This window comes from Ischnura elegans, chromosome 4, assembly GCF_921293095.1.
Source record: "Ischnura elegans chromosome 4, ioIscEleg1.1, whole genome shotgun sequence".
Lineage (NCBI taxonomy): Eukaryota > Metazoa > Arthropoda > Insecta > Odonata > Coenagrionidae > Ischnura > Ischnura elegans.
The window spans coordinates 130,468,884-130,494,143 of NC_060249.1; the positions used below are offsets into that span (position 1 = coordinate 130,468,884).

Consider the following 25,260-nt stretch of genomic DNA (forward strand, 5'->3'; position numbering starts at 1 on the left):
TTAGGTTAGGAAAATTAACGCCGCACAGGTGTGGCATTTGTTGTTTATGGAAGAAAATCCTCGCCGCACAGGTGTGGCATTCGGCGTGAAAGGGTTAATAAGTGAAAGCCATAAATATTTTTAATGGAAACATTGAAAAGATTTATGTTATGTTTTTGAATTTCCTGATTGGATTGATTGTGTAAGTTTCCTTTATAGAAAGTATACCTATATTTTTATAGTTGTGTAAGTTCTTTATAGAAAGTGAAAATTATTTCCATCAACAATCATTTTCACCATGAAACATTAAAACATGGCCAGAACCCAGGTATCCCAATCGCTGATCAGGTGTGTGTGATCTTGGCAAATTTAATACTATGTTTTATAATATGGCATGGTTGTTTTACTGATAGCATACCTGAGAATGGATAATGGAAGGTCGTAACTTGGCTAAGCCAAATAATTTTTTTCATGGTTAATTTCATCCTTGGTGTAGATAACGTTGCACCTGCATGCAGGACTGAATACACTTTTACATGTTTTACGCAGTAGCTGGAAGTACACTCTAGTTGTGTTTTGGTGAAGCATTGTGCTGCTCTTGAAATTGACTAAATTCTCCTGTAACTTACTCATGATTATCACTGCCATGTTGGAATTTTTAAATTTAGTAATTAAGTTTGAAACTTCCTAATAGTATTCAAACTTATAAAATGATTAATTACTGCCTTCTTTATTCCTGCAGGGCAGAGATATGGAGGGGATTGTGCATGAATCCGATTCTGGATCGATATGAATTGAGGAAACTGCACAACAGTATCCAAATATGCATGAAACATTTTGACACCGATGCATTTCCCTCTTCCGAGAAGCTCCTCTGTTCTGCAAAGCCCACCCTTTTCCCCCCTACTGTCCATCCTGTTCAGCATCCGACAACATCTGCTGGCCCTATTATATCATCTTCTTCTGACAATGAGCCTCTCCTTCCCATAGACATGAACCACCACAAACACCTGCTCCAACTGCTGTCTTGCCATCTTCTCCTGATCAGCTATAATATTCCTCTGCTCAGCCTGCTGCCTTGCCATCTTCTCCTGATCAACTGCAGCCTACCTCTGCACTGCCTCTTGTCTTACCTTCTCCCTGTGATGAACCACAGTCTTCCTCTGCTCAGCCTGCTGCCTTGCCATCTTCTCCTGATCAACTGCAGCCTACCTCTGCACTGCCTCTTGTCTTACCTTCTCCCTGTGATGAACCACAGTCTTCCTCTGCTCAGCCTGCTGCCTTGCCATCTTCTCCCGATCAACTGCAGCCTACCTCTGCACTGCCTCTTGTCTTACCTTCTCCCTGTGATGAACCACAGTCTTCCTCTGCTCAGCCTGCTGCCTTGCCATCTTCTCCTGATCAACTGCAGCCTACCTCTGCACTGCCTCTTGTCTTACCTTCTCCCTGTGATGAACCACAGTCTTCCTCTGCTCAGCCTGCTGCCTTGCCATCTTCTCCTGATCAACTGCAGCCTACCTCTGCACTGCCTCTTGTCTTACCTTCTCCCTGTGATGAACCACAGTCTTCCTCTGCTCAGCCTGCTGCCTTGCCATCTTCTCCTGATCAACTGCAGCCTACCTCTGCACTGCCTCTTGTCTTACCTTCTCCCTGTGATGAACCACAGTCTTCCTCTGCTCAGCCTGCTGCCTTGCCATCTTCTCCTGATCAACTGCAGCCTACCTCTGCACTGCCTCTTGTCTTACCTTCTCCCTGTGATGAACCACAGTCTTCCTCTGCTCAGCCTGCTGCCTTGCCATCTTCTCCTGATCAACTGCAGCCTACCTCTGCACTGCCTCTTGTCTTACCTTCTCCCTGTGATGAACCACAGTCTTCCTCTGCTCAGCCTGCTGCCTTGCCATCTTCTCCTGATCAACTGCAGCCTACCTCTGCACTGCCTCTTGTCTTACCTTCTCCCTGTGATGAACCACAGTCTTCCTCTGCTCAGCCTGCTGCCTTGCCATCTTCTCCTGATCAACTGCAGCCTACCTCTGCACTGCCTCTTGTCTTACCTTCTCCCTGTGATGAACCACAGTCTTCCTCTGCTCAGCCTGCTGCCTTGCCATCTTCTCCTGATCAACTGCAGCCTACCTCTGCACTGCCTCTTGTCTTACCTTCTCCCTGTGATGAACCACAGTCTTCCTCTGCTCAGCCTGCTGCCTTGCCATCTTCTCCTGATCAACTGCAGCCTACCTCTGCACTGCCTCTTGTCTTACCTTCTCCCTGTGATGAACCACAGTCTTCCTCTGCTCTGCCTGCTGCCTTGCCGTCTTCCCCCGATGTAAATTACATTTCTCCAACAACAATGGTGAAAGAGATTATAGCCACACCGAAGAGGAAGAGGCTTAGGATTTCCGTCCTGCACAGTATAGGAGTGACTCGAGTCAGCCAACTATCTCCAAGGAAGAAGACTTTGGCAGCTGACATTGTCAGATGTCGACGAAAATTGCAGAGGATGAAAAAATTAGTGAAAAAACACAGAAAAGATATTCAGGGATTGAGTGATATCACCAAAAGTCATGATATGGTCTCTGTGGAAAAAAGTTTATTTCCAGCTGCAAAACTGCTCGTGAAGTCTATTATTAAGCAGGACAAGATCAAACCGAAAGGAAGGCACTGGTCATATGAGAAGAAGGTAATAGCTCTCTCATTGTATAAGAATGGGCCTAAAACTTACAGGTCTTTAAAGAATTTCATCTGGCTACCTGTGAAGAGCACCTTGGTGACTCTCCTGAAGACCATCCCTCTGAAAACAGGGATCCGCAGGGAAATTTTTGCCCATCTCCAGTCAGCAGTGGAGAAGTTGGAGAAGAAAAATAAATTTTGTGCCCTGGTGTTCGATGAGATGGCTATCAAGCCACATCTAGGATATTACACGACGGACGACAATATTTGTGGCTATGTTGACCACAGCAGCAGAGGACGGGAGGACATAGTGGCCAAACAAGCCTTGGTCTTCATGGTCAGAGGGGTTCAACGAAGGTGGAAGTAGCTGCTGGCATTCTATCTCAGCCATAGTTTGACCCCAGCCACCATCTTGGCTGAACTGATTAGGGAGATGTTGAAGGCATTGGCAGAAGTAGGCCTAGTTGTCATAGCCACTGTGTGTGATGGTGCCTCTAATGTAAAAGCCCTGAAACTACTTGGAGCCACCTACTCCAGACATTATTTTCATTGTGATGCACAGAGGATCGTCACCATTTATGACCCCCCGTACATCCTGAAGAGTTTCAGGAACCTTTTCTTGAAACACCAAGTTAACAACACCTCTCACTATATTTGGAGAGGAGAAAATCCTTATAGCCAAGGAGCACTTGCGAACTCTATCCCAGGATGATCACTCCATAGCCTATCTTCCACTCAGGTATGTAATGCCATATCTCATTCTTCATGACAAATTCTTTTCACAAACTCTTTCATATTCCATAAATATTTAGTGGTGGTGGTAGTCTTGGCTGTGTTCAATAATGCTTTCCAATGTATTAGAATATAACTAACAACCACAGTTAAAATTTCTTCCAGTTTGCCTATAATTTCCATACAACACATAGTATGTACTCGTTGCTTTACTGCAATACTTGTCATTCACTGTCTATTTGCAGCCTCTTCAACCTCACGGAAAAGGCATTTGTCGCCATCGTTCCGGGAGAAGGTGAGGGTTGACTTGGTAGCAAAGGTTTTCAGCAGGCATCTAGCTGCTGGTATTCACATGCTTGTGGTAAAAAGTAAGATCTCTATTTCAACTTCAGAATAAGATGTGAAATTGAATGTATGTCTTTGAAATACCCCATGTATAAAGGATACCTTTTTTTACCAATTGTTCATTTTTGTAGATGTCCTGGGAATGGATGGGCTTGGTACGGCAGAGTTCCTTATGGAAGTGAATGATCTCTTTGATAGTTTCAATGGCAGCAATGTGGAGGTGAATGATGGAAAGAAACTGGAGTGTGTCGTAACTCTGGGTAGCCATCACCACCGCTTTTTAGAGGGAAATGGAGGAGAAGCTGAAGGTGTGGCAGTTTCAGAGGAAGAGGAGATTTCACCCTCCATCCCAAAATGGGTGGCTGGCATCCATTATAGGTATGAGGATGCTCTGGAGGAAATTGAATGAAGAAGGCTTTCTCCATATGAACCCCCTCAATTTCAACCAGGACCCATTGGGAAACTTTTTCTATGTGGTCGGGCAGAATTTTGGGGAGAATCATCACCCAAATGCAGCACAATTTAGAGCTGCCTTTAAGACAGCATTACTGAACAACTTAGTGTCAAATCATACCCCAGGGAACACAAAGGAGGATGGGTGTATGATGCTGGACAACCTTTGTGCATTTTTTTCTCAAGAGGGAGAGCATTGTGTAGTTTCTCCCCATTCTGAATCAGGAGGGCCAATGAAAGTCCTGCCTGATTCAAAAATTGTTTCTGTGATTCAGGTTGCATCTAATTTCATTCGTGATTTCAAGTCAAAATTCAATTGCAGTGCTTATTGCCATCTTCTTCATGAAGAAATGTCTGTTACTATCTTGCTTTTTGAGTGACTGGGACAGGTTGAAGTGGGCCCTTTGGAAAGAGTAATAACTTTAATTAAGGAGGTGTTGAAGGAGGTGAGATTTTATCTGGAAAAGGAGGGCCACAAAAACCAGCTGCTGGGAGCAGTAAAAAATGTAATTTTACAGTCATCTGATTTGTCAGGTCTCACTTGTGGGCTTCATGTGGAAGAATTAAGAATTTTTTTTATTAGTTACATGTCTCTTGCTGGGATAAGAAAATTCTGTGTAGAGGAAAATAAAAAAATGTTGGAAAGTTAATGGCTGATGGTTACCTAATCATCTTTCTTATTCCAGCACGAGAAAAATAATAAATGAAATGAATTCTGAATTCTTTCACGTGGAGCCCAAAGTTGTGTCCAGACAAAGCAGTTGGCAGTGAAAGGTCATTTTTGTTGCTCAATTTTTCACATTAACTCAAGGTCATTCCTCATCACAATATTAAGATACTTGTTGCCACAGTATGCCCTCCCTTGCAGCCTTCTGTTGTTTAGCCATAAGTTAGTACCAGAAGGATTGGTTTTTGGTATCCTACGAATTAACTGAGTAATTATTGATTCCATTTACACTCTTCCAAGATTCCAACTCAACCTGCCCCAGCCTGTTAAAAAGGGAACTGATGCATATGATGTGACATTTTAAATACTTCATTTACACCAAAGCCATCGGTGCCATTTATGAGATTCCTGTTTCTCAATGATCTGAATTGGTAGACTGAAGGGTTATTTTCTATGAAACTTTGTATATGAAAACAATTAAAATGTATTATTTTTAGCAATAGGGTGATTTCCTATTGTTTTTTTATTGCCTAAATCGAAAGATTATTACTCCTGGAGTACGTATTTCACGCTTTTAGATTTTTAAATGATGATATCTATTGTTCACGATTAAATGTAAAGTGAAAACTTTCAAGCGTGCGAAAACGTGAGGGGTAAGTGTGAATGCCGGGAAAACTCCTGTGTGATGTCGTTCTGGTTCCCGCTGCCGCAAGTGAGGTGACCTTGGGGCGAGGCTCTGAGCACTGACACGACGCAGAATGCTAGCAGGTAGCAGAGTACCATGCTAGCTGGTAGGGCTTGGCTTAAATAAGGATTATTAATACCTTATCAAACGAGGAAAACTTTCCGACCTTAGCCAGTTTTAATAGGTGACTATTAAGACATGTTTTCCTGAGCTCTGTGCCTCATGCATGCATTGGTAATCTCAGACGATGTAAAACTCCTCTACTCGCATAGAAACTAGGTCCCTGTGACGTCACGTGGAGTGGCATCGCATAGGCACCAATCTGGCCTTTTTCAAATGAGGATAAAATTGACCCTTGCCATTCGTCTAAACTGGCATTTCTAAAACCAAATAATTTGTATATTATGAATACACTAATGGTGGGTAACGAAAAGCATTGATCGCAATCAATGCTTTTGATGAAGGAAACTACCCTATTGTTTTGCCATGCTTAGGTGACATTCTGAAATGAACACATAACTCTTGAAAATTAAATTGCTGAAAGCAAGAAGGTACAATATCATGTGGTAAAAGTTATGGGACTCAAGTATATTTAGATTATTCATTTAGTTTGAGACACCCTGTCACTGTGTCTTGGACTCATGCTTCCCATTACTATACTTGTGTTGTTTGAGTACCAGATTATGTTGTCATTAATAAGTTCACATATTATGATCATTGTGTGTATATAACCTGAAATTTTGCCAATTTTGAAAAAATTGCGTTGAATTTGACTTCCAGAATCTCACAGGTTGTCCTATTCTTTGCTCTACTTTTTATGAGTCCATTTTAGTCCTGCTTCAGATCAGAATCTTTAGAATGGTGAAAAATTTTTTAATGTGATTGCATAATTTTGAACAAATGCTTAAAATCCTCTCATCCAAATATGCTACTATTATTTGGGGAGAATTTTGACCAAGACCAATGTATATTACTGAGTACACATGCCCAAAATGTGCAATATTAAGAGCATGAACTTGCTAAGTATGTAATTCAAGTACATGCTCTCGGTTTCTTTTGAAAATAATCATAGTCTCAGGATATTATATTAATTTTCAAGAGTTTCAAGTCCTCCCACCGTATTTTGAAGTAATTGAAGTCAAGAATGACCAACCTCTAAATTGCAAACGCATGATGCCAAAGGTGCACTCAGAAATGCACAGGGAACTCACCAAAGAAATAATGTCATATCTTATGCCAGTAATTTGCTTCCCTGCTTCAGGGAAACCAACTAGGTGGGACACATGCCTCAATTCCTATTGTTTTGGCAAAATTCAGTGACTCAGTATGACCCATATTGGGTGCTTTCCATTCATCGACATACGTCGACATGAGTCGACTTGTGTAGCGATTTTCGTGTTCCATTCTATGTTTGTCACCGACTGTTGTGACACAAGTCAACAAATGATAATGCGCAGGAATTGGAGAGTTATAAACAGTTACGGCGAGTCGACACAAGTCTTCACGTGAGTCGCATGAATAGAAAGCGCCCATTATGATCACTTAGGTATCTGCTACAGGGAGCACATTGTGAAGAGAGTTGGGAGGTTAAGAGAGGAGGAGTTGGTCAGGCATTCAGGGAAATTTGTTCATTTAGTAATAATTGTCTGAAGAAAGGTAAAATGTTATACCTGATAAATAGGTGCTCAATCGAAAAGTTATCCTGGGAGAATATATCTATTCAAAGAGGTTTTTCTCTTGACATGTTACATGTGGCGATATAAAACAGTCTTCATGGCATTTTAATCAGCATGCTATGCACAGAATTTAGAAAAAGATATATCATCCTGTATCTTTAAAGGGACTAATTAAATTTTGCGAAAAATCCACAGAGAAAAAATCATTCGCCTTGACCGGGATTCGAGCCCGGATCCCTCGATTTCCGGCCGAGTGCTTTAGCCAGTTAAGCTACCGAGGCGTCATTCTTCCCTGTGGAAATATGTGGACTATACCGGACATGGTGGTATGGACTGCCGAGCATATTATGCGACGAGCAGTCCAAATCGTGCCATGGCGCCACAGCTGGAGAGTAAAGCCCGAACTTTGAACACATAGAGGTGTTCTCTCTTGACGAATTTAAGTATACCGGGACTAGCTACGGTGATAACTTTACGGGAGTCTGTGGATTTCTCTGTGGATTTTTCGCACAATTTGTGCATTGCGGGTGACTCCCGTAAAGTTATCACCGTGGCTAGTCCCGGTATACTTAAACTAATTAAATTTATTGAGTTCTAAATTTTGGCTGATAACTATGAACTCTAAACGAGGTTAGGTGTTTGTTTTGTTTGAATATATGGTTGAATAATTTTCATTTCACATTGTTTCATCTTCCATCATAGCAGCAGCCTTTGTGTTTTTTTTATTCTTCTTCGTACTTATTTTCAAGCACGTTTAAGTAACCTTGTAAGATTAAACATGTTGATTATTGATATCCCTTTTCATAGGAGGTGATAGGATTTATAGATTCATTTGTTGATTTGCCAGAAGATTCCAGCAATTGCGTACCAGCAATTTCTCTTGTTAATCTAGGTCCAAAATGAATAATGTGTGTTCTTTCCTAAGCCGATTCTTTTATCAATTCTTAATAAGACAGGAGGAACGTTTGCAAATTATTACTGTGAATTGTATTTGACACCATCTATATTAACAACTCCATACTATGAATCAAGTCCCATATTCAGGTGTAGTGCTATCTTTTTATCCTTTCAACTGGGGCAAAATTCGTTGATGACATATTTGTAGTTACTGGCTGATGGTGAACATTAATGTTTATATGAATTTTTATAAATCTCAAATCTTTAAGATAATATTTTTTGGGTATGACTGGGTGAGATCAAGAATTGGGTATGATTGGGTGATTATCAACAATTGGGTATGTTTCAGCTAATCAATATATTGCTATACATTCTTACTGCATCAGTGTTAGTTTAGAGAAAATTATTTTGACCTTCCACTTGTGTTATTTATGACTTTGTTATGTCACATTTTGTTCGATTTTACCACTACTTACTTTGTTTACTCCACAATAGTTTTTGAATTAGGTTGTACATCAAATATCACTACACATCATGATCAACCTAAATGTTAGCTTTAGAACCTTGTCAAATGCAGCCCGATGTTACCACTTAAATATCTGTTGTCAAGGTATTACATGCTATTTCATCATTATTATCAAAGTATGTGTTCAACTTCTTTTTTTGTTTGAAGATTTTTGCAGCTTTTTTTATCCATCCTGTATGTTCCTTTCGACTACATGCATTCTACCGTTTAAGGTAGGTTTGCATGGAGTATTTAAGAAGCTTCGTGGAAATTTCCCTCGCTTTATGGCTTTCCATCTTCGATTTATAAGAAGGCCTACTCCCTTTCATTCTATCCAAAAATCCTCTTCTCATCCTTTCTCTCCCTCATTTACCCTGCATTCTTCCCTCTAACACTGTTTCCAAAATCCCCTCCCCGCTAAGTACTTCCTATGTCCATATCTTCTGTCTCCTCTGTATCTCATCTAATAGCTGTCTCTCTTCACAAGCTATGTCTATCACTTTATCGTTCCTCCTTTCCATTCACTTTACTTTCTCCAGTCTTCTCCACTATGGCATCTTTAATACCTCAAGTCCTCTCATCCTCCTTCCTAAGTGTCCACGTCTCCGTACCATAAAGCGCTACCAGTAGTATCACTAATAGTCTAGTATTAGACTCTTCACTCACCTTTTCTTCAAACTCTACATAACGATCATCTCAAAATCTCCCTCCTGTTCATGAATGCCTCCTTTGCTAACACTACTCTCTTCCTGATGTCCTTACTGTAGTATCTGTTTTCCTTTAATGTGCTGCCCCAATAGTTGAATTGGAGATGCTCTATGTAATATAGTTGAATGCTCTACCTCCTCAAGTTTTTCCCTACCTACTTTTGCCTTCAATTTCACATTCCTAGCTCGTGATACTTCACAAAAAACATAGTCATGGTCTTCTTGAGATTAATTCTCATACCTTTCTCCTAGCAGCACTTGTCTAACACATCCATTAGAGCCTACAGCCCCCTCTGATTGGCTAATCAACGCCTCACCATCTGCGAGCGTCACTGGACTGGCATCATTCCCCCACTTTAACTCTAGCTTCCAACTCATCCCTTGCCTCTCTTAACATCTCCTTAACGTGCACACTATAAAAAGCAACAGGAACAGCCTCAGGAACAGTTTACTTTTCTTGTTGATCTTTATTGTCCTTTTTTTCTATTTCTCCCACTAACACGTTGATTATCAGGAGATACATTGACATGGTTTAGTTGGTGTGACGATCCATGCAATTCCAGCAAACATTTGAATAGCCCCAGTCATGTAATACAGCAGGGGCCAGTCTATGGTGTCTTCTATTAGAATATCTGTAATGGAATAAAAACTGCAATTATCACAACAAAAAATTAAAATTGGAGAAGTACATATTAGACAATTTACAGTTCTCAATACATACTCTGCCGTGTGTATTATGCAACAGAAAGAAAGGTCACCTCTTTATATGTACTCAAAATGGCTTAGTTTATAGTGCACTTAATGTAGAGCCTTCTCACCATTGTATGTTTCAGGTTTTTTTCTCCCTGTGAGTATATACTCATGACTCCTTGGCCAATGCTATTGTCGGAAAGTTTTTTTTAAGAAGTGGTTACTTCTGTTTGCCAAGTGGATTGCAGTTTTGAGGAGCCTACCCTAGGGAACCTGCCCTGTTTTACCTCTTATTTCTGTAAGCCATGGCCACCACTGTGACACATTGTAATGCATGGAGCAAGTTGCACCACAGATAAAAGATTTGACGTGAATTTAAAATTACAGAAGATATTTTACCTCTGAGGACTGGCTTAACCAACCAAGAGTTCCTGTCTAGGAATGACCAAATTTTCCATCTGCTTGCAGACCTTAATATAATTCATACTCTGTGTTTCTATTTTTGCTTTGCAGGTGGGGATGGTGTCATGATTTTTTAAGCTGCTGTATTTGTGACAAAGGGAAGGTTTTTATTGTCTTTAGACTGGAGCTCATGAATTTCAGGAGCAATGGCAAATGTTTGATTGACCATAATATATCTGGTAGCCAAAATGCCTTAATAATGGATTTCTAATGTGATGAATGAAGAGCACTTACCAACTGCAATTGATGTCAACAAGACAATCAGTCCAACAACAGTGTTTGCTAAACCTCGGATTTTACCCCATTCTTCCTGGTAGTTTTTGTGTCCTTTGAATGGGTAATTACCTAGGAGAATCTTCTTGAGGAATTGCTCAAATGTCCCAATGGATATTGCGTCACTTAATCCAAAGCATATTAATGATATGATGGGGAACTCTGGCAATCTTTTTCCAATTCCTGAAAAGTGTTAGAAGAGTTTGAATTGTGTGTGTTTAAAATTATCATTTGAATATGGCAGTAATAGCCTAAAATATTGTTCTGAATGGATGAGTGATTATTATGAATTATATAGGCATATGTGAAAGTAGTATCAAAGTCATTCAATGTCAAATCTTGGGAAATATGTTGGGTGAGAGCCCAGGTGGCCAGGACTCCCCCTTAAATGATGAAAAAATTATTTCTGTAGTCTGAATTAATTTAATGAATCGTGCCTGGTCATTAATTATTCTTTGGTCATCAAAACTTGTCTCCAATTCCCTGAGCTGCAAGTCATTGTGCTTTTATTTAGACGCTCTTTAGAGCAACTTTAATTTAGACGCTCAATAATCTAGTGCTACAACTTAATGTAGGCTGGTTTGATATGGTGAGGGTGGGGATAACTTAAGTCTATTTCACCCCAGACTAAGCCATAAGCATGTGAATCATGTGTGTAGCGTTCAAATCATGGCGTGCTGCCGCCGAAAGGCAGTACCTGCAGGAGAGGCAGCCTGGAGGGAGACAGGCCGAGGACCCTTGGCGCCGGCAGGGTAACGGTACCCTAGGGATTTGGTACCCTTCTCCGAGAGTAGCGTCCCTGAGTCCACGCGAGTGAGACCTGCCAGCCGTAACGCGAAACTGTGACTGAATATGCGACCATCGCAATTCACCGATTCTTTGAGAGCGACTCAATTGTATTTGTGACGCAATACAATTGACACTGTTCATTGTTATGTAGGGCGTAGTGATTTTGCATGAAATAACCCTTAAGGACCCTAAAATGTGTGCACATTCTGGTTGGGAAGGGCAGTTGCTGTCATCCTTTTCTGCTCTCAAGTTAAGTGCAACCTTGAGAAACTCTTCAGCCTTTTGGTGAAAATCACTCAGTTTTACACTTAAGTGTTGCCATTTATTGAATGAAACTAAGACATCTTTTGAATGCTCATAAATTACTTTTACTCCAGAATAATTTACCTGTGAGTGCATACCAAGAAAAAATCATTAGCAAAAATAAGTTTACTTACCATAAACAAATACTGCTGCCATTGCTGTTGAAACGCCATAAGTTAATTTACGTCCAGAATGTGAAAAGTAGTTGAATGTGAAAGGAACTAAAATGACTGGAATTGATGCAATTCCAATGATGATGGAGACAAAGGCAGCTGCTGCTTCTGAAGGAACCTCCAAGTTGGAATGGAGTGTAGGAAATCCACTTGTTAATGTTGGTAACAAGATCAAAGTTGCAATTGAATTAGATATCTGAGCTATTATTGAGATTAGCCCCAAGTATAATGCAGGTTGTTTAAAATGGTTAAGTTCTTGATTTAGTGCAGATGCAATTGGTAATGCACAACAGCGGGATTGGTGCATTTGTTCATTATTTCTTCTTTGTCTGGCCATGGTATGAAAAAATAGCTCTGACCTGTCATATCTGGGAGATTCACTTATCGTAGTGTCTTCAAAGGAGAAAGCAACTTCCCCTTGGTATGTGCCTGCGACCAAATCAATGTCTGTGAAGAGGGGGACCACCGTGTTGTCCGTCGCTTCACTTGCAACCTCAGGTGCATTGACTTTTGGTTGAATTTGGATGCCAGGGCTGATTGCATCATGCGTGTGTTGTGGTGATGGAATGGCACCATAATTGAGCTGATGCAGGCTTGTTTCTTCTTCCTCAGGGTGCTCATCGCTTTCATCATTTTCGTTCTGCGACAGAAGTGAAATAGAGGTAAGAATATAAATGTTTGATATTATAAATATTTGCACTTTTCATGCTTGAAATAAATGGGAAACACAACTTTTCAATTAGTAATACATAATATACATTAATCATTTTGGGCAGGCAGTCATACATGCAAAGATGATAGTACTACTATTTTAAAAAATTATGCCCTAATTTGGTTAATTTTATGAGTCTAATTATCATGGGATACTAATTCATGTACATGTATTCATTTGTTTGAGTAACTGTAAGTTTTATTCTTGCTGAATAAAATTTTAATTTTGTGCAGTATGCTACATATTTTAGTTTATAATTGAATGAAAAGTTGTAGTAGTAGTTAAATATTATTTTTCAAGTTTGTGTGGATGTAGCTAATTTTACAGTTCTGGTTGAATTAATGCCAGGAAAAAGATATTTATTAGTTTTCTAATTTTATTTTTCCCTCCCTCCTCAGTCAGATATCGTGGGATTTTGGCTTGCCCCCCTCCCTATGATCTCACGTGAGATTGTTCTGCATTTGTATTTTCAGAGTAAATGTGTTAATCTATGCTTCATTGCATTAGATTAAAAAACATAATTTGTTTTATTATTGCCATTTAAGATTACATATAGTTAAGACTAGTATTTAAGAGTACTAAGAACACAGTCAAGAATCAGATCTTGCACTGATTCATGCTGAAAAAAAATATGCGTGATACTTGCCAGGACCCTCCCTCTGCCCCACGCAAGATTGGGTGAGAATCGGCATGACCTCCTATCCCTCCCCTTCTTAATGCCTCACATAATTAATGGATTCCCCCCTGTGAGTTTTTATTAATAAGCTTAACTACACAAAATGAGATAACATTAAAATATATTAGGAAAATATTGGAAATTTTTGCTGTAAGTAGCCTTCCAAATTGGAAATAGTGTTCCCCAGGCAATATGATTGTGAAAATGCAACTCATCGGACCAGAAGGTTGTCGGCTGTTGTGAAAAAAATCATGGGTTGTAAATCATATACCTATATTTATTCCATTTACTCACGTGAAGGAGGGCATATGCTGGTTGGGTTGTCAAGTAAAGCCTTCTACTTGAGTGCACTGGTTGTGGCTTTCGCAGGAGCATTACTGCTGGAAGAATCTGCAGAACGAGTGCTCCTAGTGCTAGAATGCCGTAGTGTATGCCTTCGGTTTCAGCCACGAATGCCACCAGCGATGGAACCAGGAGAAATCCCACTGTGTGAGCTGTCAACAAGCGTAATCCCATTGCCAGGGCAGACCTTGTTGAGAAGTAGTCGGAAAACATGTTCTCAGATGTTGTCATCAGCAATCGTGTTCCACCACCTGCCGAGAGAATTGTATTCAATCCAATTCCCACAGCTGCGATTAGTAATGAATGATACGGATGCACAATTTTTTTATCTCTAAGAGTTACCTGCCACAATTCCTAATAAATATTGAGATCCAATGGACTCCAGTGTGTCATGGAATGCAAAATTTACCATTATGCTTATTGCTGTTGTAATAGATGTGGCTACAGCTATCTTCCTGAAATTTGTGGTGGTATATGCAGTTTGGCTCCAGGAATCTATAGAAAGAAATTTATCAATACACTTGAAAATATTTTCTACATTTTTGTAGTAAAGGAATAGGCCATATGGGGTTCTCTTCCTCATAACCTTTGATTTTTGTTGCTTCACTCACACATCACCGCACAATGCAATTTATGGCACCAGTAATTGTCTACTCCTGTTATTTCAATTCACTTTGCCAACTCTTTTGTGCTTATCAACCTCAAATGATGTGTATGTGTGTCAATACGTGTGCTTAATGGATAGAAGCACTGTCAGGTTTGACACGTATTAGGACCCCCCAGGAGCAGAAACCATAAGTTGGTTTCATGCTTTATTCTCCATAGATGCATTTATGTTCTCTGCTTTCCTACGTACCCTTTGTATTTCAGTTGGAATGAAAGCAACTTGTCTGTGATCTGAGGCCGAGCTTGTTACTGATATTGTATTTATGTATTAGTTGCAGTTTTATTCCTAAACATTCTGACTTTTGGTTCATTGTCTATCATTATCACTGATTTTTTTGTCTAGGCTGGTGGTTTTATTTTAGGCGGAGGAAAAAGTGAATACAATTTACATGATGTTCATTAATGTTCAATCTATCTGCTCAGGGGATTTTTTTCTTGTTTCTCATTTTAAATTTAATGGCATAAAGTGCATAAGGGTTATTATGGAAAGAAGACCTAATGCATGCTTCATTATGATATGTGCATGTTTGGAATTTGCATATTCCTGCAGTTGTATCACCTCTCAATCCCTTAATAACGTTAGACCTACGCTCATAGGCCTTAACTGCAGTTATAATGTGGAGAAATGGATTCAGTGAAAGGTAAAGTTAATCTTGAATAATGCTTGTGTGTATAATTCATAAAAAATGTGAGAGAATCCTTACTTTTTGGATGTATGATGATGTATTTCTATTTCACTGCTTTGAACTTTTAACATTTGAAGACTTACTTCTGTTTTAATCAATCTTCTGCTAACTTAAAAACATATGTAGTTCAGGGACGCCAACTTACAAAAAATATTGGGGGTGCCCAAACCGGGTGCCCTGGGAAATTTTATAAGTAGTGAGTTTTAAGTTTTTTAAGCATTTTAAAACAGTCGTGTGATCAACAGTAGAACCCTGATACAGTAAAACCTCTTTACATCGTAATGGAGGGGACCAAAATTTGGACAATTTGATGTATGGAGGTTCACTATAGAGAGGTTTCAGTGATAGGCACCATTTTTTCATATCCTTTGGAAATGAAAGGCACTACTGTCTTTTATACCATTATATTTGTGTGTTTAAACAAACATGCATACATCAGTGAACATATATTTACTATTTAATAATTACAGAAAGCGAGTGCTATCGCATGATTTTTACTAAGATTCGGGAGAAAATTATGTGATCTTTCTCAATTCAACAGTCACTTAAAATGATTAGGATAGTTGGATATCTTTTTCTTGTTTACTCTAAGGTATGCTCTCATATGGAACAAAATGGCCACAACTAATGGTTAACGTGAAAATTACAGCATATTAAAGGTATATAAGAAAAAAAAGAGTTAAACATTCATTGCTGAAAATGTCATTCGATGTAGGTAATCACGGCTGCATTAATGGTCTCTTGTTGTCTCGGTACGATTTGCAGAGGTAGTTAGGCCGTCTCGGGGGTATCTCCTTGGTATGATAAGTGGAGGTTTTACGATATAAAGAGGTTCACTACATAGAGGTTTGCCTATAAATGTACATGTAAATCAGACGGGACCGTAGGGGTGGTATGATGTATGGAGGTTTTTGATATAAAGAGGTTCACTACATAGAGGTTTTACTGTAACTAGAATCTCGATATCTGAACACTCCGGGGAAAATTAACAAGCCTGACACATTTTTTCCTCACACCCATAACGAATTTTTGAGGGGGCTCGGGCCCACTCAGGCCCCATGGAGTCGGCGCCACTGATGTAGTTTTATCTTTTAAATAATAAATATAGGGAAATGTGTATTCTTATCCAATTCTTAGTGTATGTGTAATTTCTGCTTGCCAATCTTCAATCACTTCTAAAACTCATCCATCTATCTAATATTTTTTGAAAATATGGTGATTCTCTTTTGCAGAATGTGTCTCTTAAATTATAGATCTCATGTATGTGACACTAATTCATATGTTAATAACTTTATGCTTATGTTAGTACTGCAGGAGTAGACTAACCTTATATGTACACGGTTAATTATTTAATTTAGCAACTTACCTGCAAGGCACCATGAAACTATGAAGTAGATTGGCGTTCTTATAGCAGCTCTAAGTGGTACTTGTTTGTCTTTGAGATCGTAGTAAAGTAATATGCCTAATGATGGAAATATTCCTGCCAGTATCACCTTTGAAAGAAAATCATGTTATCAGAAATAATGTGCATATCAATCGATTTCAGCCATTAAAAAGGTAAAAATATTCATCAATATATATCATCACAGTTACAAATAATCAGTGACAGTTATAACTTTTACACCCATCATAAACCCCATTCAGATTATAAATAATCTGGTGATAATTAAATGGAAGTGGGTGACCAGCATTATCATAACAACGACTTTGTTGATTATCCCAGTTATTTAATTATACCGTCTGAGGTTTCAGCAACTAAGTGCCATTATTTTTAATTGTTGCCATTGGCACCGAGGAGGTTAGTGGTCCAGTGGATTGGGTATTAGACTATTGACTGAAGGGTCAAGGCCATATGAGAAACCCTGTTGTACTAGCTGGCCCAGGGAAAGGTACTGACCTCCCTGTTCTGAATTTGTGAAGTTCATTTTTCTGAGGCTCAGTCTGGAAAAAGCTCTACCCAGTGGCGGATAGGGACAAGGGGGGCTTAGTGGGGAGTAACTCCCCAGCAGTAGTGGGGATGTGAACAAAATGACCATTCAATCTTGTGTATATTGGATACTGAAGAAGGGGGAATTAGTCCCCCATCTCTCTTAACCCCCTCTGTGGATCTGCCTCTGGATTGTAACATACCAAAAGGGTGTAAAATAGCCCCTAAGTTTAGAGCTAATTTGTATTTCAATTTGTTAATTATATGGTAATTATATTGGAAAATATAACTAAATACTTTTGTGCAAAGTGCCAACCTCCAAAAATTTTGATTTTCTGTATCTGATGTGTGTTTTGACCCAATTGGGGGTGGGGGGAGGGCTTTAGCCCCCTTAGATCCCTCACTGGCTCTACTCTCATCTATCCAAGCAACTGGGTTGAATCTCTGAGTTGCTGAAACATAGGCCGGTTTAATCAAATAATATTATTACTAATATTTATTAATAAAATACTTTTTCATTTGGTTTGTGGTATCATGTTGTTGAGGCGATTTGCAATTTTGTCATTTCTTCTTGGCCCAAGCAGATGTGTACTCTAAAGCTTCACAAACAGGCCTATCAACATCTCATTGGTGGAGCTGGAGAAGGAAAGGACAGGTGGACGGAAAGCACGAGGTTGAGAGAGGGAGACCAAGGAGCTTGCAATAGAGAGGACACGCAGATGGAGACGGTGGATGGAACCTGCCTCGTGGCAGAACAAAATGTGGTGATGTGTGCATTAACCTGGATCCGCCCAATGTAACAAAAATGTCACACCCTGTATCGCTCCACTGTAATGGCTCTTGCATCGTTTGGGCACGGTATATTGCTGCGTTTTATACCTTATAAGAAAGAGGAAGCTAAGTGCTTCAATTCAAGGTAAGAATAGGGTAGTTTCCTTCATCAAAGAAAACGAAAGGCATTGATTGCGATTCGTTACCCACCATTAGTGTATTCATAATACACAAATTATTTGGTTTTTGAAATACCGGTTTAGACGAATGGCAAGGGTCAAATTTTATCCTCATTTGAAAAAGGCCAGATTGGCGCCCATGCGATTCCACTCCACGTGACGTCACAGGGACCTAGTTTCTACACGAGAGGATAGGAGTTATACATCGTCTGAGGTTACCAATGCATGCATGAGGCACAGAGCTCAGGGAAACATGTCTTAATAATCACCTATTTAAACTGGCTAAGGTCGGAAAGTTTTCTTCGTTTGATAAGGTATTAATAAACCTTTTTTAAGCCAAGCGCTACCATTCAGCAAGGTACTCAGCTACCCGCTGGCAGCCTGCGACGTATCAGCGCTAAGCCTCGCCTCAAGGTCACCTCACCGGGCGGGAGGGGGAACCAGAAATACGACGTACGGAGATATTTCCCGGCATTCATACTTGAGCGTCGCGTTTTCACGCGCTTGAAAATTTTCACTTTTCATTTAATCGCGAAAAATAGATATTGTCATTGAAAAATCTAAAAGCGTGAAATACGTACTCCAGGAGTAATAATCTTTCGATTAAGGCAATAAAAAAATAATAGGAAACCACCCTATTGTCAAGTGAGAGTGAAGACCTATCCTTTAAATACCCCTGGTACTTAGGTGCCTTCCCTAGACACTAAAAATGGACGTTCGCTTTGTGTAAATATTTAATTTTTTCATTAACTATATGCGCTACAGCGACAATTTTTGGTATGTATATACATAATGATACAAAATTATTAATAACACATTAATATGTTTGGTATTGCTTTCCATTTCTGCAATATACTCTGATAAATGTTGCTGTGACATAAATGTCACATTGGGCGGATCCCTATGCAAATCTTCAAAGTTTCGAATTTTATGCTCTAGTTAGAATTTGTTGCATTTTCAACGTTTTTTACTTCGTATTCCTGCCAAAAGATTTATTATTTATCAATTAATCGATAAATTTGCATTTATTAACTTTTATTCTGGTAATTACTTTTGAATTAAAATTTTAATATTAGGGATATGGATAGCTCAGAGATATTACACTGTGTGAAGCCAAATAGCTTCCGGAAAATGAAGATTTTGACGAAGTATATTGAATATACTTTGAGCCACCAGAAGCAGCATTTGTCACTGATGAGGACATTGCAGATGACCAGGCTGGTGGACTTTTGGAAAATTTAACGGAAAGACAACTTCGGTCAAGAGTGGAGCTTGTTTTGCAGCTTGATAATGATAATACTAATGAATTTCAAGAGAAGTCCGGAAGAATTTCGGTACCAGTTAGATGTATAGAAAAGGATTTGAAGTCAACGAATCTAACATCACTTCTCCATTAGAAAAAAATAAAAAGAGAAGCTGCCAATTTGCGACAAGAAGGTCATTTTGTAAGAAATAGGTTAGTCCCCGAAACAGATCTTCCTGTATAGAGGGAAAAATTAAGTGTAGAAATTTTTTAAACAGTTTTTTCGGATGACATTCTTTTTTCACATGGCAGAATTAGATAATTATACTACTTCTATTGTTTTTTCATCTTCTAGCATCAGTAAAGAGGAGATGAACATTTTCATTGGAATTTTACTGTTATGAGGTTGTAACTGGTTTCCATCCAAGCGATGCTCCTGGAAAGATTCTGGGGGTGCTCACAACTCAATGGTTACCGTAGCCTAGCGAAGGAATAGGTTCTTTGTGATGAGTTGACCTTCACTGTGCAGACAATACGATGCCCGACATAATAGACAAATTGTGGGAGCTTCGCCGTAGATCACTAAATTGAAAGAACGTTTCAGGGGGATTTGTCCCACTGAGAAAACTCTCTTTTGGCAGGAGTATGATTGAGGATTTTGGTATCCATCCTTGCATGCAATTCATTCAGCGGAAGACAATCAGTTTTGGTGGTGGTGGTGGAATATTTTTCCTTGGCTTTTGGATGTAGCTGTTCACAATCTGAAGTTGTTCACAATCTGTTCATGAGTGAAATCTGGTCATTGCATGTCACAATTAGAGATCAGGCGTGTATTAGTGCAACTATAACTGACCATACATCGATGCAAAGCCAAGTATAGCCACCTTACTACTTCATTTTCAACAGAGGCAGACAGTGAAATATGTTACGATGCTAATGATCAATTAGTCTCTGTTTTACTATAACAAAAGATTGCGTCGCCGTGCTGGAGAACAATGCACTTCCGTCAAATGCACTGCATGCGATGCATGTAATATGGACAAATATTGCTTTACTACTTACCACTCAAAATGGTACGTCTATGCCGGCATTGAACTCTAAATCAATCTTTAGTTTATATGAAACAAATTGATTCAAATTTCATTCAATTTTATACTGTATTACACTCTAATGTTTTGTGAGAATATTTTTCAAACATGTATATTTATCCTATGTATTTTCCAAAATTGAGAAATGCATTTTCAACTGTTTTACTTATTAACCATGTAAAAATATTATTTTAATGTACATTCAACAAATCCATTCATTGTGTCAATTCAAGGTTCTGTAATTTCATAACACTCCTGCCGAAAACTTTACATAAATTTAAAATAATTTTTCTTGATGTGTATTTGACAAGTTTATAATATAAACATTATAAATTTAAATATACCCCACATTTGTGAAATAACATTGAAAAAATCCAAAAAATTTGTACATCTTAAAAAATCACAATTTACATCGAAAAATTTATGAATCGCGGGCAATGGAACTCTGAAAATTATTGCTAAATTTTTAAACAATTTACTTTAAATTTAAACAAAAGCTTGAAAATAGTGTACGTAATTAATAATATGTTTTTCTAGTGTTTTTTTTATCATTTAAATGAACAGTGCAGCTCAAATGCGAAAAATATTTGCTTTTTCTGGGAAAATATTACTTTGCACCAAAAGACAACAGATCCGCCCAATGTGACATTTATGTCACAGCCTGTATCTCGGAAACTACACAACCGATCAACGTAATATTTTCAGAATGTAGTAAAAATGAGACCCTTACCATTCCCCTGGAATATGAATTATTAATCTCAAAAAAAATATTTTGGTCGGATCCAGGTTAAGATACATGCACGTAGTGCTGTAAAGAACTCTAGTTTGGTACACAACTTACAAAGCAAAATCATTTTAGGCTAGTTGAATGTAAACATTTTTGTGCAAAACATGATACATAGTGAACAAGTCGTTTGCATTGAGCCTTTCCAGTTTGAACTAGTGCTCCGAATGCTCAAAAGTGAATCATGTATTTGGAATGACTGTCACTGCCGATTCTGTAGTTTTGATGAGCACTTTGCATAGTTCTGCTTGTACTCATCACAAAATCCTAATTTTGAGAACCATTTTCCCAGAATCTAAAGCCACAAGAAGAAGAAGAAGGTCCTGGCTGCTAGAAGACAAATTGTTCTTCTCCATTATCTCCCAATTACATCCAGTTCCTTAAATTCCATCATGTCTTTCCCATTAACCTTTTCTTGATTTTACCACCAGGCTGTAGTCAGCATTTAAACTCAGGTTTTCATGCACTAACCCATTCTTCTCTCCCGCATACACTCGTCATAGCCCATTTACATAACCTATCATTTGACTCATTCGCTGAAGATTTATCATCACTACTCCAAAGTTGGCAGATTTTCTATTTTTCATAATTTCTTTGTTTTTGGCTAATGGGAAGTGAGGTTAATAAGACTTAATTTATCCTTTGTTAAGATGGAAATTAATCCACATAGTGTAACTGGACGTTAGTGTGGCCCTGTGAAGTGTCATACTCTTACTGCGCTGGTTGGCTTGCGCTAGTTGACCATCTAGAACTCAGCCCAGCCCACCTCTTCCAATCAAAGCCACCAAGTTAGTGTGCCATTGTGTATACAAGGTATACATTCAGTGTGTCTCATAATGCCACTTGCCGAGGCCTTTTTCGACGATAAAATTTTCTTTCTCAAGGTATTTAACTAGTCAAAGTAAACTTTGACGGGCTTAAACATTTTTCTTTTCTCATCCTGCTAGTACTTGAAATCTCTTGAGAATATTAATTTCTCTGCTATTCCTCTCCTTTTTTTCTTTTAGGGCAGGATGAGTTATCCTGCCATACGCACTACCCCACAATGCAAAAAGGTTTTGTTCGTAACATAGTTTCGCCTGACACGATTGAATTTACGTAGCAACTCAGTTCTGCGGCTTAATCTAGAACGTACTGTTGTGACATTTTAGCATGCAAACAGTGAATGAAACCAGCATTTTAAGAAAATTATAACCATGGTCGGTTAAGTGTTGAACAAAATGGTGTGGATATTACCATTTGTGTTTTAATCATGATTATAGCATTATTCCACAAAATTAAGCCTGAAACGATTTTATACGAACGCTTCATTAGTTTATGAGATAATATCCTTGAAAAAAATAGTTTTATTTTTGTTACATATCTTATACTAATACATATCATTTTTCGTGGGTTTAAAAGAAAATTTGTTGAATACTTTTGTTCCAATTCAGTACTGATTTCGATTTAAGACTTTTGCGATTTTTGCTTCTAGAGGGGGGGGGGGGAAGCTGCCCCCCCTACCCCTCGCTGGGTACGCCCATGTATGTTATGTGGTTTGAATTGACTCACGCTAATGATTGATGTGGACGCCAGTATCCTCCATTTGTATCTCTCCCTGAGCACCCATGCCGTTTGCTGCCTGTGGCTCTCTTCGGGTGAGCCACTTAGTGCAGTCCTGGCCTCTTCACCTGTCCAAGACATCTCTTATTCCCTTCGTTACAAATATTCGCTGCGTCTCGGGTGGATTCCCGTGGCTTAGACTGTCGCGCGCATGATTTGACGATAAGTCACCCGTTCATTTTTCCGAAATGATTATGATAGTCTATTCGAGGAAACTTTTCTCGCGAGAATATTCTGACGGCTACTGCACTCATTCGTAGGTAAACTTCGCACAACCTGAATAAGAGGAGAATTCTAATCTTGTTATCTTAGAATCGTCATGCCCTCCTGCTTATCTTATCCTCGACAGAGATACCTGCGGAGGCGCGGACGGGGCGCTGTAATGCAGATGCCCAAGGAGAGCGCAGTGGCGAGGATTGTGGTGTGTGCTTTCCGGAGCGGCTCTCAAGTCGGGCGTCCTCGACCAGGGTCGCAGCCAGGAATTAAGGCTGGGGGGGGGGGGGGGGGGGGGAGGATGTTTAGGTCAAACCAACACCGGGGCGTGTGGGGGTATGGAATACCCAACAGGATAAGCGGTAGGTGCGAGATTAATAAATTGCGGAATTTTAAGATAAACGGTTCAAAATGGTGAGTTATACGGCTTTCTGAGGGATATTTTATTAATCCTTACACTATTTCTATTAGTAATATCGTTCCAATTAAGTAAAATGCATTAAACTTAAAAATTTCTCTGTGCTCTGGGGTGGGTTTTATCCCCCCAAACTCCCCTCCCCCTCGCTGCGCCACTGCTCCAGGGGTCCGGTAGAAAAAGGGAAGGGTGCATTCAGTGGCGCCCGTGGGGAGTTATGTTGCCAGGGTTGGCGATGAAGCTTTTGTCTCAACGGTGAAGCAATAGAACTTTTGTTATAAAAGGACTTTTATTTGATATGTGTTCGGGCCGGAACAGCCTTATGTTTTTCTGTTCTTTTAAGTTGAATTTCCCACCTTTCTTCCTTTTTCCAGCCTGCCTTGGTTTTTTTGTTCCTCTTCGCCTACAGAGGGCTCTAGAAGCCCAGGAAGAATAGTGCATGCCTTGCACCAGAGCATTCGTTCGCCTGTGTCAAGGCGGAGAGGGAGTTTTCGTTAACCCGCCGATGCTCGGGCGAGGAACGGGACGGGCGCACAGGGCGCAGAGTTCGGCGGAAGCCAAGGTAAGGCGGGAATCCCGTCCCGTCCTTTTCTTTTCCACCCCCTTCATTCCTTCCTTTCCATTTTCAAGATTTGCTTTCCAGTCCCTCATTTTTTTCTTTTATTATTTTGTTGTAAACGTAAGGCTAAGTTCCGGCCCTGCATGGATTGCATTTCGGGCGGGACACAACGGCCCCGTGACGCGACAATATGCTTTCTCTTACTAATTGCGCCGATCCTATTCAAATTTCAGCAGTAGCCATTTTCCATGAGCCCAAGGGATGCAAGTGAATTCACTCGTCTCGGCGGCCATGCTGGGTTTTTATGCCCCCTATAGATAGCCTCAGTTCTTTAGTCTCCTCTCTGAAAAGCTCTTTCCCTTCATACCTGCTAAAGAAACTATGTTATGATAAATTCCCTAGCCATCTAGTCTGTATACCGGAGGGTGGCGCACGGGCACGTCGGGTACCTGTGTCGGTCCCATACAGTTTTATTGGTCGGTCCTGTTTTATTTCCTCTCCGGGGCTCGCGGGCCGACTCAGGTAGCTGGGACGCCACCCTACGGTATACAGACTATAAATTCAATTGGGAAAATATTTGGAATGACTCGTTTACGCGTGGCTCCTTCCGAGGAACTATCAGTATTTGAATGGTCGCTCAACTCCCCTGCCTTCGAATAAGTGGGCGATCGAAGCTTTGAATTATGTACTTATTGGGCCCGCTCGCCTTCTGTGGACACAGGTTTCCTAAGGAGGTTGAATTGTTTGCTGTTCTTTGGCCAGTCCAGGGGTGCCCTCCCTTCCCACCCCCCCAATGCTGATGCAGCACCCAAACTGCCTCTACCCCCTCAGCGGTCAGCATCTTATATAACCCCCCGCCAAATTTTTTGTTCCGCTTCAGTATTTTTTCATTGCAACACCTTGCATCCCCTGCTAGTTGTCCCGTGGTCGGCCTACACGCTGTGGCAGTCATGCGTATGAGGACACCTTGGGAAAATCAGACGGAGAGGAAGATTCTCTTTTTTTTCCCCTTTATTTATCAGTAAATATAGTGTTAAGAACATACTGACACCTATAACACCTACTCATTATGTACTCAATACCTAATCATTATGTAAGAGATATTTTATTTCTCTTTATTTCCTTCGTGGAGCGACGCCGCTCGCTGAAAATGAGTGTTCCGTTTGGGCGCTTTAGCATACAGGTAAGAATACATATGTCGAGCCCCGAAATTCGAGGGCACCATGCACATCCTTATGCTGAAATAAAACCGTCGGTACCTACCACACTTTTGAGGAGAGTGCAGAATAAGTATACCTTCGGGTGGTTTTATAATAAACTTGGTTGTTAAGTATATAAATAAGTTGGTTTTGCCCTATCTTTAATAATAAACATTTCACGGGATGGCAATATAATAG

At 39.8% G+C, this 25,260-nt stretch overlaps 2 protein-coding genes across 2 annotated transcripts; one reads left to right on the plus strand and one right to left on the minus strand.

Annotated features, from left to right (window-relative positions):
• The first annotated feature begins 292 nt into the window (after window positions 1-292).
• Window positions 293-3,938, plus strand: LOC124158247 (leucine-rich repeat extensin-like protein 5). The gene is made up of 3 exons (XM_046533439.1): window positions 293-307; window positions 1,049-3,743; window positions 3,852-3,938. Exons 1-2 carry the CDS (start codon window positions 293-295, stop codon window positions 3,008-3,010), a joined length of 1,977 nt encoding a protein of 658 aa, XP_046389395.1. The 3' UTR covers window positions 3,011-3,743; window positions 3,852-3,938.
• Window positions 3,939-9,757: 5,819 nt separating this feature from the next.
• LOC124158060 lies at window positions 9,758-22,960 on the minus strand. Its single transcript, XM_046533233.1, has 7 exons — window positions 22,626-22,960; window positions 16,449-16,575; window positions 14,073-14,225; window positions 13,683-13,981; window positions 11,962-12,640; window positions 10,697-10,918; window positions 9,758-9,942 (listed from the first exon to the last, which is right to left on the minus strand). The coding sequence occupies exons 1-7, from the start codon at window positions 22,755-22,757 to the stop codon at window positions 9,821-9,823; spliced, it is 1,734 nt and encodes a 577-aa protein (XP_046389189.1). The 5' UTR covers window positions 22,758-22,960; the 3' UTR covers window positions 9,758-9,820.
• Between the last annotated feature and the right edge of the window lie 2,300 nt (window positions 22,961-25,260).